Source organism: Anomaloglossus baeobatrachus, chromosome 11, assembly GCF_048569485.1.
Source record: "Anomaloglossus baeobatrachus isolate aAnoBae1 chromosome 11, aAnoBae1.hap1, whole genome shotgun sequence".
Taxonomy (NCBI): Eukaryota; Metazoa; Chordata; class Amphibia; order Anura; family Aromobatidae; genus Anomaloglossus; species Anomaloglossus baeobatrachus.
Genome location: NC_134363.1, coordinates 144898701 through 144911051, shown reverse-complemented (window position 1 = coordinate 144911051; position 12351 = coordinate 144898701). Strand labels below are relative to the sequence as shown.

The 12351-nt window shown below is 49.3% G+C and overlaps 1 protein-coding gene across 3 annotated transcripts in view; it reads right to left on the bottom strand.

Annotated features, from left to right (window-relative positions):
• Positions 1-1984: 1984 nt before the first annotated feature.
• The window catches only part of LOC142256258 (cyclin-dependent kinase 11B-like), a 157407-nt gene continuing 147040 nt past the window's right edge, over positions 1985-12351 (bottom strand). For all 3 annotated transcript variants that reach the window (XM_075327837.1, XM_075327838.1, XM_075327839.1), the window contains 6 exons: positions 10782-10903; positions 4009-4116; positions 3562-3678; positions 2994-3142; positions 2708-2897; positions 1985-2317 (listed from right to left, as the gene is read on the bottom strand). In XM_075327837.1, the coding sequence (XP_075183952.1) occupies positions 2225-2317; positions 2708-2897; positions 2994-3142; positions 3562-3678; positions 4009-4116; positions 10782-10903 (779 nt within the window). In that variant the 3' untranslated portion in view covers positions 1985-2224. The remainder of the gene's footprint in view (positions 2318-2707; positions 2898-2993; positions 3143-3561; positions 3679-4008; positions 4117-10781; positions 10904-12351) is intronic.

Sequence of the window (12351 nt, the reverse complement as noted above, 5' to 3'; positions counted from 1 at the left end):
GCTGCGGAGGGAGCACGGTCTCATGTGCCTGGAGACCGATTAGGATCCCACTTCACCCAGAGCCCATTAAGGGATGGGGAAGGAAAACAGCATGTGGCTCCTGCCTATGTACCCGCAATGGGTAACTCAACCTTAACAGCACCGCCGACCAGAGTGGGGTGAGAAGGGAGCATGCTGGGGGCCCTGTTATGGGCCCTCTTTTCTTCCATCCGACATAGTCAGCAGCTGCTGCTGACCAAGATGTGGAGCTATGCGTGGATGTCAGCCTCCTTCGCACAAAGCATAAAAACTGAGGAGCCCGTGATGCACGGGGGGTGTATAGGCAGAAGGGGAGGGGCTTTACACTTTTAAGTGTAATACTTTGTGTGGCCTCCGGAGGCAGAAGCTATACACCCAATTGTCTGGGTCTCCCAATGGAGCGAAAAAGAAAGCATAGGAATACCTAGGTCTACGTGTGTACGTGTCTCCGGTACGTGAGAAAACTGCCAAGCACGTACCGGAGGCACGGATGTGTGAAAGAGGCCTTAAGGGAATTTTTCATTTCTGATTTTATAATTGACTTCAGGTCCAATGCAAAGTTCGTGGACTCCTCACAAAGGTGTGCCAGAAGGATAGCTGGAGCATAACTCACTTTCAAGCTGTAAGGCTTAACTTGGAGGCTTGTTCAGAATGCCAATTTGTTGTAGAATAGCAGTAGGGTCTTCCTCAGCTGACGGGGTGGGCAAGGAGTCCAAAGCGGGAGGGACGTTATGCAGGCGGTCCCGGACCAAAACGAAGGTCTGTGAGACCTTGGTTAGGTTGGCAATTGACTGAGCAAAAGGACATGGCCCACACTGGCAGTGTCGGTGACATGTCCTCACAGGCATTGGGAAGCTCCTAGGAGGTATGCATGGATGGGAGGCTGCAATCGGTATAGAGGGCGGATGACTAATCTGAAGGAAATTTGCATTTGCAGGAGGAACAGGCGAAGTGCATTATGAGATAAGTGGGAGGGCGAGAACCTTCTTTCTTGGCGTTAAACATAGAGAAGAAAAGCAAGAGTGAACCCAGAGGAGTAGCTGCTGAGGAGTGTCACCTAAACCAAAAGCCGAGCTTACCCGACCTTACACAAGAGAATCTCCAGGCAGGCAGATACTAAGGAGCAGCAAGCGGGGGACTGGAGGAACCAATAGCGCAGGAAAGTGAAAGGAGGACACTCTTCTTCAAGATGGCAACTCTAGAGAGAAGGAGGCAAGCTGAGTGATAGCACGCAAATGTCCATGCAGTTTAAATAGGTCAGGAGACTTGACGTATGGGTCTAAAGTGGTGGAGCCGAGAAAGCGTACAATGAACGTTTGCACGGATTTCACCCTGTTTTCTTGGTCTCTCGGTGGGATAATGGAATGAGCGATTACACGGTTTCCATCAACATCAGAATCAGAAATCCTTCTATTGATACTAAGCTAAAACTGGCTAGCTTCAGGCCACTTGGTGGGTGTATACTGCTGAGGAGGAGCTAACTTTTTTTTGCCAAGTGTCAGCCTCCTAGTGGCATCAGCATACACTATGGTCTTCCTGTGTCCCCCCCAATGAAGCGATGGAGAAATCAATTAAATAGAAAGAATTGCCATTATAAAAGTAACTGGAAAAAAAGATGAACGTCTGCAATTTTTTTTTATGGAAGAGCAATATTCTGTGTGGATTTTTCTTGAGGTCACAATTTTTTTTTGCATAATTTTCATGAAAAATTGCTTCAGATAGTTAAATAAGAAAAATTGCCTCTAAGGTATAAACTTGTCCTTGTAAAGCGAAACCCAACTACTGGGTGCTATTAGTAAAAACTGTCTTCTGTCAGATATCTACTTGTCCTTTGTAATTTTCCTTTATTGGTTGAGCTGCCAACCTTCGCTATGTCTCGAGCTTCCTAAAATCAGTTAACCTGTGCACCCTTACGGATGCCTGAAGGTGAAATTTGTTTGTAATAAAAGGAACAAAAAAGTGATATAAACACTTAAAAATTGTTTTTTTAATTCTACAAATATACAGTAGTGAAAAATAAAGACGCCAGTCCAGTCTTATGTGTAATGGTCCTCCACAGGAATGAAAAGTTCATGGTCTGACGTCATGGTAGACGCGCCTGTGTTGTACAGTATTGTGAGGGTTTCTGGGACTTGAATCCTCGTCGTCATTTTGCAGTATCAGTTTGCAAGTTGGAAAACCCAAGTCTATTTCATTTCCAGCAGACTTAGAACTTGAGACTGAAGCCAGGCCCGGCCGCCGATGCCCCCTGATTGGTGGTGGTGAGGTGAAAGCCAGTGTCCTTGAGATCATCATCCCCCTGAAATAGAACAGAGGATAAAATGATGATGGAGGTCAATGCACAAAATGTAAAGCTTATCAAAGACACGGCAAAATGCTTCATTTGTAAAGATGTGAATGCATACAAGAAAGAAAGCTAAAACAGATATAAAATGTTACTTTTATTGCATATTTCACCCTTTCAATGCAAAGGGTAAAAAACTGCAACATATTAACAGCATTTCCACAGGGATTTGATGCTGATTTCTGCCCTGCAGATAATGAATTCCTAACGTCTACATTAACACTTCCACTGCTAATATTACCACAAGTCTTTTAACGTTATAACATCCTTCCCCTGCGGCAGCTCGGTTTGCTTTACCCATAGGATCTGTAGTAATGAATGTAAGCCCTAGATGTAGAAGCGTACCAGCTGGCTGTATCCGAGTCCACCCTCCGGGGGGCGAGGGCTCGTGGCACGTTTCACTCTTGGCTGTTCACTTTTTGCTGGCCACGTAGGAAACATGGATGGGTCAATTGGCAGGGGGGTCTCACAGAAGTATTCGTGCTTTAAGGCATCGTCTGCAGATATTCGTTTTGCGGGACAGTAAGTCAGGAACCTGGGGAACACAACAATATTATTTGGATGGTAAAAGGAAGAAGTCACAGGTATTTTCTACTGATTTCCTCCACTATAAATGAAGTATCATATTTACTTGTTCATGAGGTCGAATCCTTGGTCTGACAGCAGAGCCCCAAATCTCTTTCGGAGGTTGTTGTAAGGATATTCAGAAAAGGTCATTTTCTTTATCGCTGGAAGCTCGTTGTAACCGGGCCAGATCTTCTCACTCGGGGTTCCTAGATCCTGGAACAAGAATGTCAGACGACTGAGTGATAACCACATACAGGATATTTAATACAAATATATTGGATGCAAGAGACAACAGAGCCAGGAAAGATACTGAAAAAGTCATCGTCATCCAAGAATACATGGTGGTAATTTGATTTTTGACCTTCAACAGTTGCTAGAACAAAGTATGGTGCCAGTTCTTCTCTGGCTGGTCTATCTTCATTTTCCTGGGTTGGCCCATAGCTGGCCATTACTGTAGCTGAGCAAATGCCGACCAGTGTAAACAAAGAAAAGCCTTTACAAAGTGGCACAGATCTCTTACAGCCTTATCTCCTACTGTATAACTATTACCAGCACTGGTTACAGCTGCTGGTCGACGTCACAAACTTCTATAGCGCTAAGTCCCCTTTCAGCACAATCAAAGCCAAATTTACCTTAAATATTTTGTTGATTTGATCAATCTCAGATTTTCCTGGGAAGAGCGGCTTTTGTGTCAGAAGTTCTCCAAATATACAGCCAACCGACCACAAGTCTATAGCTGTGGAGTATTCCTAGCAAGAGGAAATTGGGGAAAAAAAATAAATTACGAAATGAAACCTAAAAACACTTCAAAGCACCTCCATCACTGCAACAATTATTGAATACGTACTAAAACCTAAATAAAAATAATCCTGACATATGCGCCTCCATATATCAAGCTGCAAGCAAACCCTGTGTCGTCAGTCTGATCTTACTTTTTACCAACACATGGAGATTAGTAAGAAGTGGGGGACGTGCAATGTGACTTTGCCTACTTGGATTGGTTAGATTTTTGACATATTACAGCATAAAAAATGGTTGTAAAAAGTGACAAATTCTATCAGTGTTTTAGCAATCTTTACCTTAGCGCCAAGTAGAAGTTCTGGAGCTCGATACCATAAGGTGACCACGATGGGAGTATAAGGCTTTAGAGGAGACCCATATTCACGAGCTAAACCAAAGTCTCCAACCTGTAAAAAACAAACGAACACACAAGTAATCTATTAAAGCATATGCCAAACACTTGCTATGCTATAAGATTGGTCTCATATACCATTACTTTTTAAATACTGTATAATAAATGGAAAAAGGCCCATCCCATTACAAAGAAGGGAATTTTGTTTACTTACCGTAAATTCCTTTTCTTCTAGCTCCAATTGGGAGACCCAGACAGTGAGACCCAGACAGTGGGTGTATAGCTACTGCCTCTGGAGGCCGCACAAAGAACTACACTTAAAAGTGTAAGGCCCCTCCCCTTCTGGCTATACACCCTCCCGTAGGAGTACGGGTTCCTCAGTTTTAGTACCAAAGCAAGAAGGAGGAAAGCCAATAACAGTTTCAAAAACAAATTCAATCCGATAACCAGATCGGAGAACTTAAGAAACAACATGAACAACATGTGCATCCGAAAAACGAAACCCTAAGAACAAATAGGGCGGGTGCTGGGTCTCCCAATTGGAGCTAGAAGAAAAGGAATTTACGGTAAGTAAACAAAATTCCCTTCTTCTTTTTCGCTCCTAATTGGGAGACCCAGACAGTGGGACGTCCAAAAGCAGTCCCTGGGTGGGTAAAAAGATACCACATGAACGGGCTGTCAGACAGCCTCTTCCTACAGGTGGGCCACCGCCGCCTGAAGGACCTGTCTACCTAGGCTGGCATCTGCCGAAGCGTAGGTATGCACCTGATAGTGTTTGGTAAACGTGTGCAGACTCGACCAGGTAGCCGCCTGGCACACTTGCTGAGCCGTAGCCTGATGTCGCAATGCCCAGGACGCACCAACGGCTCTGGTAGAATGGGCCTTTAGTCCAGATGGAACCGGAAGCCCAGCAGAACGGTATGTGTGAAGAATTGGTTCCTTGATCCACCGCGCCAGGGTGGATTTGGAAGCTTGCGATCCCTTATGCTGACCAGCGACTAGGACAAAGAGCGCATCCGAACGGCGTAGAGGTGCCGTGCGAGCAATGTAAATCCTGAGTGCTCTCACCAGGTCCAACAGATGTAAACCCTTTTCAAATTGGTGAACTGGATGCGGACACAAAGATGGCAAAGTGATATCCTGATTGAGATGAAAGGAGGAAACCACCTTGGGAGAAAACTCTGGAATTGGACGCAGTACTACCTTGTCTTGGTGAAACACCAGGAAGGGAGATTTGCAAGATAACGCCGCTAGCTCGGACACTCTTCGAAGAGACGTGACCGCCACAAGAAAAACTACCTTTTGTGAAAGCCGAGAAAGGGGAACCTCTTTCAAAGGCTCGAAAGGCGGCTTCTGGAGAGCAAGGAGAACCTTGTTCAGATCCCAGGGTTCCAATGGCCGTCTGTAAGGAGGAACGATATGACAAACTCCTTGGAGAAACGTGCGTACTTTAGAAAGCAGTGCCAAGCGCTTCTGAAAGAATACGGATAGTGCGGAGACTTGACCCTTAAGCGAGCTAAGGGACAAACCTTTTTCCAGCCCAGACTGCAGGAATGAAAGAAAAATTGGCAATGCAAATGGCCAGGGAGAAAACCCTTGAGCCAAGCACCACGCTAAGAATATCTTCCACGTCCTGTGATAGATCTTAGCTGAGGATGGTTTTCTAGCTTGTCGCATTGTGGCAACAACTCCCTGAGATAAACCTGAGGCCGCTAGGATCCAGGACTCAATGGCCACACAGTCAGGTTCAGGGCCGCAGAATTCAGATGGAAAAACGGCCCTTGAGACAGCAAATCTGGACGGTTTGGTAGTGTCCACGGTTGGCCTACCGTGAGATGCCACAGATCCGGGTACCACGACCTTCTTGGCCAATCTGGAGCGACGAGTATGGCTCGATGGCAGTCGGACTTGATTTTCCGGAGAACTCTGGGTAACAATGCTAGAGGTGGGAACACATAGGGGAGACGGAATTGCGACCAATCCTGAACTAGGGCGTCTGCCGCCAGCGCTCGGTGATCGTGAGACCGTGCCATGAAAACTGGGACCTTGTTGTTGTGCCGTGACGCCATCAGATCGACGTCCGGCGTCCCCCAGCGGCAACAGATCTGTTGAAACACGTCCGGGTGAAGGGACCATTCTCCTGCGTCCATGCCCTGGCGACTGAGAAAGTCTGCTTCCCAGTTTTCCACGCCTGGGATGTGAACTGCGGATATGGTGGACGCTCTGCTTTCCACCCACGTCAAAATCCGCTGGACTTCTTGAAAAGCTTGGCGACTGCGTGTTCCCCCTTGGTGGTTGATGTACGCCACCGCCGTGGAATTGTCCGACTGAATCCGAATCTGCTTGCCTTCCAGCCATTGTTGGAAGGCTCGCAGGGCAAGATAGATTGCTCTGATTTCTAGAACATTGATCTGCAGGGTGGACTCTTCCTGAGTCCACGTCCCCTGAGCCCTGTGGTGGAGAAACACCGCTCCCCACCCTGAAAGGCTCGCATCCGTCGTGACCACTGCCCATGACGGGGGAAGGAACGACTTTCCCTGTGACAATGAGTTGGGGAGAAGCCACCAACGTAGAGAGTCCTTGGCAGTCTGAGAGAGGGAAACAGTCCTGTCGAGGGACGTCGATTTCCCATCCCATTGGCGCAGAATGTCCCATTGGAGAGGGCGCAGATGAAACTGCGCGAACGGGACTGCCTCCATTGCTGCTACCATCTTTCCTAGGAAATGCATGAGGCGCCTCAGTGAGTGCGACTGGCTCTGAAGGAGAGATTGCACTCCAGTCTGTAGCGAGCACTGCTTGTCCAGTGGAAGCCTCACTATCGCTGATAGAGTATGAAACTCCATGCCAAGATAAGTCAGAGATTGGGTCGGGGTTAGATGAGACTTTGGAAAGTTGATAATCCACCCGAAAGTCTGGAGAGTGTCTAGCGCCACCTTCAGACTGTGTTGGCATGCCTCTTGAGAGGGTGCCTTTATAAGCAGGTCGTCTAGATACGGGATGACCGAGTGACCCTGCAAGTGCAGAACAGCTACTACTGCTGCCATGACTTTGGTGAAGACCCGGGGGGCTGTTGCCAGACCGAAAGGTAACGCTACGAACTGTAGGTGCTCGTCGTGTATGACGAAGCGTAGGTAACGCTGATGCTCTGGTGCAATCGGCACGTGGAGATACGCATCTTTGATATCTATTGATGCTAGAAAATCTCCTTGAGACATTGAGGCTATGACGGAGCGTAGGGATTCCATCCGGAACCTCCTGACTTTTACGTGTCTGTTGAGCAACTTTAGATCCAGGACGGGCCGATATGATCCGTCCTTTTTTGGGACCACAAACAGATTGGAGTAAAAACCGTGACCTTGTTCCTGAAGAGGGACGGAGGTCACCACTCCTTCCGCCTTTAGAGCGGCCACCGCCTGCAACAGAGCATCGGCTCGGTCTGGTGGTGGAGAAGTTCTGAAGAAACGAGTTGGCGGACGAGAAATGAACTCTATCCTGTACCCGTGAGACAGAATATCTCTCACCCAACGGTCTTTGACGCTTGCTAGCCAAATGTCGCCAAAGTGGGACAGCCTCCCACCGACCGCGGGTGTGGGAACCGGAGACCGCAAGTCAGGAGGACGCCGTCTTGGCAGCGGCTCCTCCGGCTGGTCTTTTTGGGCGTGACTGAGACCTCCAAGAATCTGAGCGTCTCTGGTCCTTTTGAGTCTTTTTTGACGAGGCGAATTGGGACCTGCCCGGTCCTCGAAAGGACCGATAACCAGACTGACCCCTCCTCTGTTGGGGTTTGTTTTGTCTGTGTTGCGGTAAGGAAGAGTCCTTACCCTTGGAGTGCTTGATGATTTCATCTAAACGCTCTCCAAACAATCGGTCACGAGAAAAAGGCAAATTGGTTAAGCACTTCTTGGAATGAGAATCTGCTTTCCAATGTCTCAACCACAGGGCCCTACGCAAAACAACGGAGTTGGCTGACGCCACTGCCGTGCGGCTTGTAGCGTCAAGAACAGCATTAATCGCGTACGACGCGAATGCCGCCATTTGCGAGGTCAATGGTGCTACCTGCGGGGCACATGCACGTGTGACTGAGTCGACTCGCGCAAGCCCGGCCGTGATAGCTTGGAGTGCCCATACGGCCGCAAAAGAAGGCGCTAATGACGCTCCAATCGCTTCATAGATGGATTTCAGCCAGAGCTCCATCTGCCTGTCAGTGGCATCTTTAAGTGCCGCTCCATCTTCAACTGCAACCAAGGATCTAGCTGCAAGCCTGGAAATTGGAGGATCCACTTTTGGACACTGGGTCCAACCCTTGACCACTTCAGTGGGAAAAGGGTAGCGTGTATCTTTAAGCCGTTTAGGAAAACGTCTTTCAGGATAAGCGTGGGGTTTCTGGATTGCGTCTCTGAAGTCAGCGTGGTCCAGAAAAGTGCTTAATGTACGCTTAGGGTATCTGAAATGGATTCTCTCGTGCTGCGAAGCTGACTCCTCTACAAGAGGAGCTGGTGGGGAAATATTTAACATCTTATTGATGTTAAATATAAGATCATTAACTATGGCGTCGCCATCTGGTGTATCTAGATTGAGAGCGGTCCCAGGATCAGATTCCTGATCAGTTACGTCCGCCTCATCACCCATAGATTCATCTCGCTGGGATCCTGACCATTGAGATGAATGTGAAGGCCCGTCATAGCGAGCCCGCTTAGGCTGCCCGGGGCCATCGTCCGAGTCAGAGTCTTCACCCTGAGGTGTAGATGCCCGTCCCGGAGCTTGGTAATTGAGCTGAGGGGGACCAGGGGGCAATGATTGCACAGTGTCCGTGGCCTGAAGTACAGGCCTAGCTCGCAATGTGTCCAGAATTTGTGACATAGTGAGAGACATTCTGTCAGCAAACGCTGCAAACTCAGTTCCTGTCACCTGGACAGCATTCACAGGTGGTACACCCTGGGTCACGTCCAGCAGAGGTCCCGACTGTGCAAGCGCCGCAGGGGCCGAGCACTGCACACAATGGGGGTCCGTGGAGCCTGCCGGTAGAAAAGTCCCACATGCGGTGCAGGAAGCATATAATGTCTGTGCTTTGGCACCCTTGCGTTTTACGGACGACATGCTGCTGGCTCTCTGCAATGTGAGAGAGTCTATAGCCAAAGGGGGACCAGCGCTAAGTAATACCAAGTATTTGTAGTAACAAAATACTAAGACTAGTACTGGCACAAGAGGGGGTGAGCCCTGAGGGCTGCTTACCGCCCGCTGAATAGCGGGTAAGAGGCGCAAAATCCCTTGTCTGGGTCTCCCCGGCTCCCCTCTGCAGCCCAGCGTGTTCAGCAGGAATGGCTGCCGGCGTCTGTGGAGAGGGGCGGTCCGTGGGAGTTACCAAACAAAAGTGCGGGAACAGTGTCCCCTCTGTGCCGACTGTGAGGGCTGGAGTATGTAAAAATGACTCCAGCCCTCTGCGCTGATGCCTTGGCCAGCGTCCCGCCCCTCTCCTGACTGGCAGGTCTGGGGGCGGGAACGAACGGAAGCAGGCCGCAAAAGCCGGGGACTCGAGTTATCAGCGCGGCCGCCGTAAAAGCGCGGGCCGCGCCGAAGTCCCCGGCGCACCACAAGTGCCAGCCGCGCCGCTGTCCCAGCGGCCGGCGCGACCGTTCCTAGAAGTGGCCCGCGTCCCGCCCCTCTCCTGACTGGCAGGTCTGGGGGCGGGAACGAACGGAAGCAGGCCGCAAAAGCCGGGGACTCTAGTTATCAGCGCGGCCGCCGGAAAAGCGCAGGCCGCGCTGAAGTCCCCGGCGCACTACAAGTGCCAGCCGCGCCGCAGTCCCAGCGGCCGGCGCGACCGATTCCAATAAGTGTGCCTGCTTCAGCGAAGCTGAATGAGGCCATGGCACAAGCGCCGCAGCGCTGATGTCCCCCGGCGCACTACAACACCCAGCATGCTGCGGTGTGAGCGCCAAATACACGGGGACACAGAGTACCTTGAGGAAGCAGGGCCATGTCCCTGATGTACTCCGCTCCATCCAGCATCTTCTCCAGGGGCTGTAGATGGAGCACGGTCTCAGTGCCTGGAGACCGGTAAATCCCACTTCACCCAGAGCCTTGTAAAAAGGGATGGGGAAGGAATCAGCATGTGGGCTCCTGCCGCCGTACCCGCAATGGGTACCTCAACCTTACAAACACCTCCGACATAGTGGGGTGAGAAGGGAGCATGCTGGGAGTCTGTATAGACCCTCTTTTCTTCCATCCGACATAGTCAGCAGCTGCTGCTGACTAAAAACAATGGAGCTATGCGTGCGTGTCTGACCTCCTGCGCACAAAGCTAAAACTGAGGAACCCGTACTCCTACGGGAGGGTGTATAGCCAGAAGGGGAGGGGCCTTACACTTTTAAGTGTAGTTCTTTGTGCGGCCTCCAGAGGCAGTAGCTATACACCCACTGTCTGGGTCTCACTGTCTGGGTCTCCCAATTAGGAGCGAAAAAGAAATCAACTTAAATCAGTGTCTGACCATTTGTTCTTTGATGTTAGAAAATGATGCACTTTAGTGTCAACGTTTCTTTTCCCCCAACACATCAGGGTTCCCCACAAATAGCAGTGGCCTCCATTCCTTGTCCTGAAATCCTTAATGACTACGATATGTCGCCACTAATTGGCTGAGGTCTGAGTGCAGTGAGGAATGTAACAGGCCACTTTGCCTTCTTTAGCCTTTTCCTGGAGGCCGGATGCAGACAGAGGCCGTACCTTTAATATTCCAGCGTGACTGAGCAGTAAATTCGAGGTCTTGAGGTCCCTGTGAAGAATCCAGTTATCGTGGAGATGTCGGACGCCCCGTAATAGCTGAATCATAAGTGTCTTCACTTCACCTGCGGAGAGAAGAGATGGGGAAATGGGTTTATATTCTCTTTTTACTTTACTAAAATAAAATCTGGTTGGAATAATCTGTTCTCTACTCATAAGTAACAGATGTCAGAGAGGAGACCAAACTTACTGGAGCGATTAAATCATGTTCAAGTGTTTTAGGAATTAAACTGTAATTCTGAGAAGTTTAGGACTTCTTAAAACTTGTTCCAGTTTTACAGGACTGAACTATGTAACGTTTTCTGTCAGCATTGATAGAGGACAACCGTGACTGATCATTATAGCCAACAGTGAAGAGGATGTAGAAAAGCATAAAATTAATGAACTTTGGATATTATCTGTAGAGCAAGACCCACTTCACAAGTCTGAAAACTGGATGTATCTTTGTCCATACTACCCAGTATTCATACAGATGGTGATAGAATAATCAACCCAGACGACTTGGAAGAAGCTAGGAGACAGAGTTGGCAGGATGAAGGCGCTGACATAGAAGGATTTTTGTGTACTCACCGTAAAATCTCTTTCTCTGAGTCTTCATTGGGGGACACAGGACCATGGGTGTATGCTGCTGTGACTAGGAGGCTGACACTAAGTAAACAGAAAAACAGTAGCTCCTCCCTGGCAGTGTACACCCTGAGCCGGAGGCGGATCTACGCCAGTTTAGTGTACAAGCAGTAGTAGGAGAAACCTGAACAACCATAACTAAATCAAGGTAATAACAATAACATGTGTTGAACATAATATATATATCTGCCGAGTGCAAAAAAACCGCGGTCCTGGAAAAACCAGGATCATCCGGCAACATAAGAACAACCCAATATCCAAACAGGGTGGGTGCTGTGTCCCCCAATGAAGACTAAGAGAAAGCGATTTTACGGTGAGTACACAAAAATCCTTCTTTCTCTATCGTTTCATTGGGGGACCAGGACCATGGGATGTCCAAAAGCAGTCCCTGGGTGGGTAAAGAAGCAATCACACAGATCCATAGAACAAACTTCCGTGAGAATGCTCTGTCCAAATGTGCACCACCCTTTCATAAATGTCCGACAGCCGCCTGCAACACTTTTCTCCCAAGGCAGGCATCCGCTGACGCCTGGGTGTGCACTTGGTAAAGCCTGGCAAAGGTATGTAGGCTGGACCACGTGGCGGCTTTGCAGACTTGTTCGGCCGACGCTTGATGTCTGATTGCCCAAGACGCCCCTACTGCACGGGTGGAATGTGCCTTAACTCCCCTCGGAGGAGACTTGTCCCTAATCCTGTAGGCTTCCGATATGGCCGACGTGATCCATCTTGCAGTCGTAGCCTTGGACGCCGGCATGCCCCTCTTGGGACCAGTAGGCAGGACGAACAGACTGTCTGACTTGCGGAAAGGCGCAGTTCTCGAGACGTAAATCCTGAGAGCTCGCACTAGGTCAAGTGTGTGCAGAGACCTTTCCAAGGTGTGAGCGAGGGC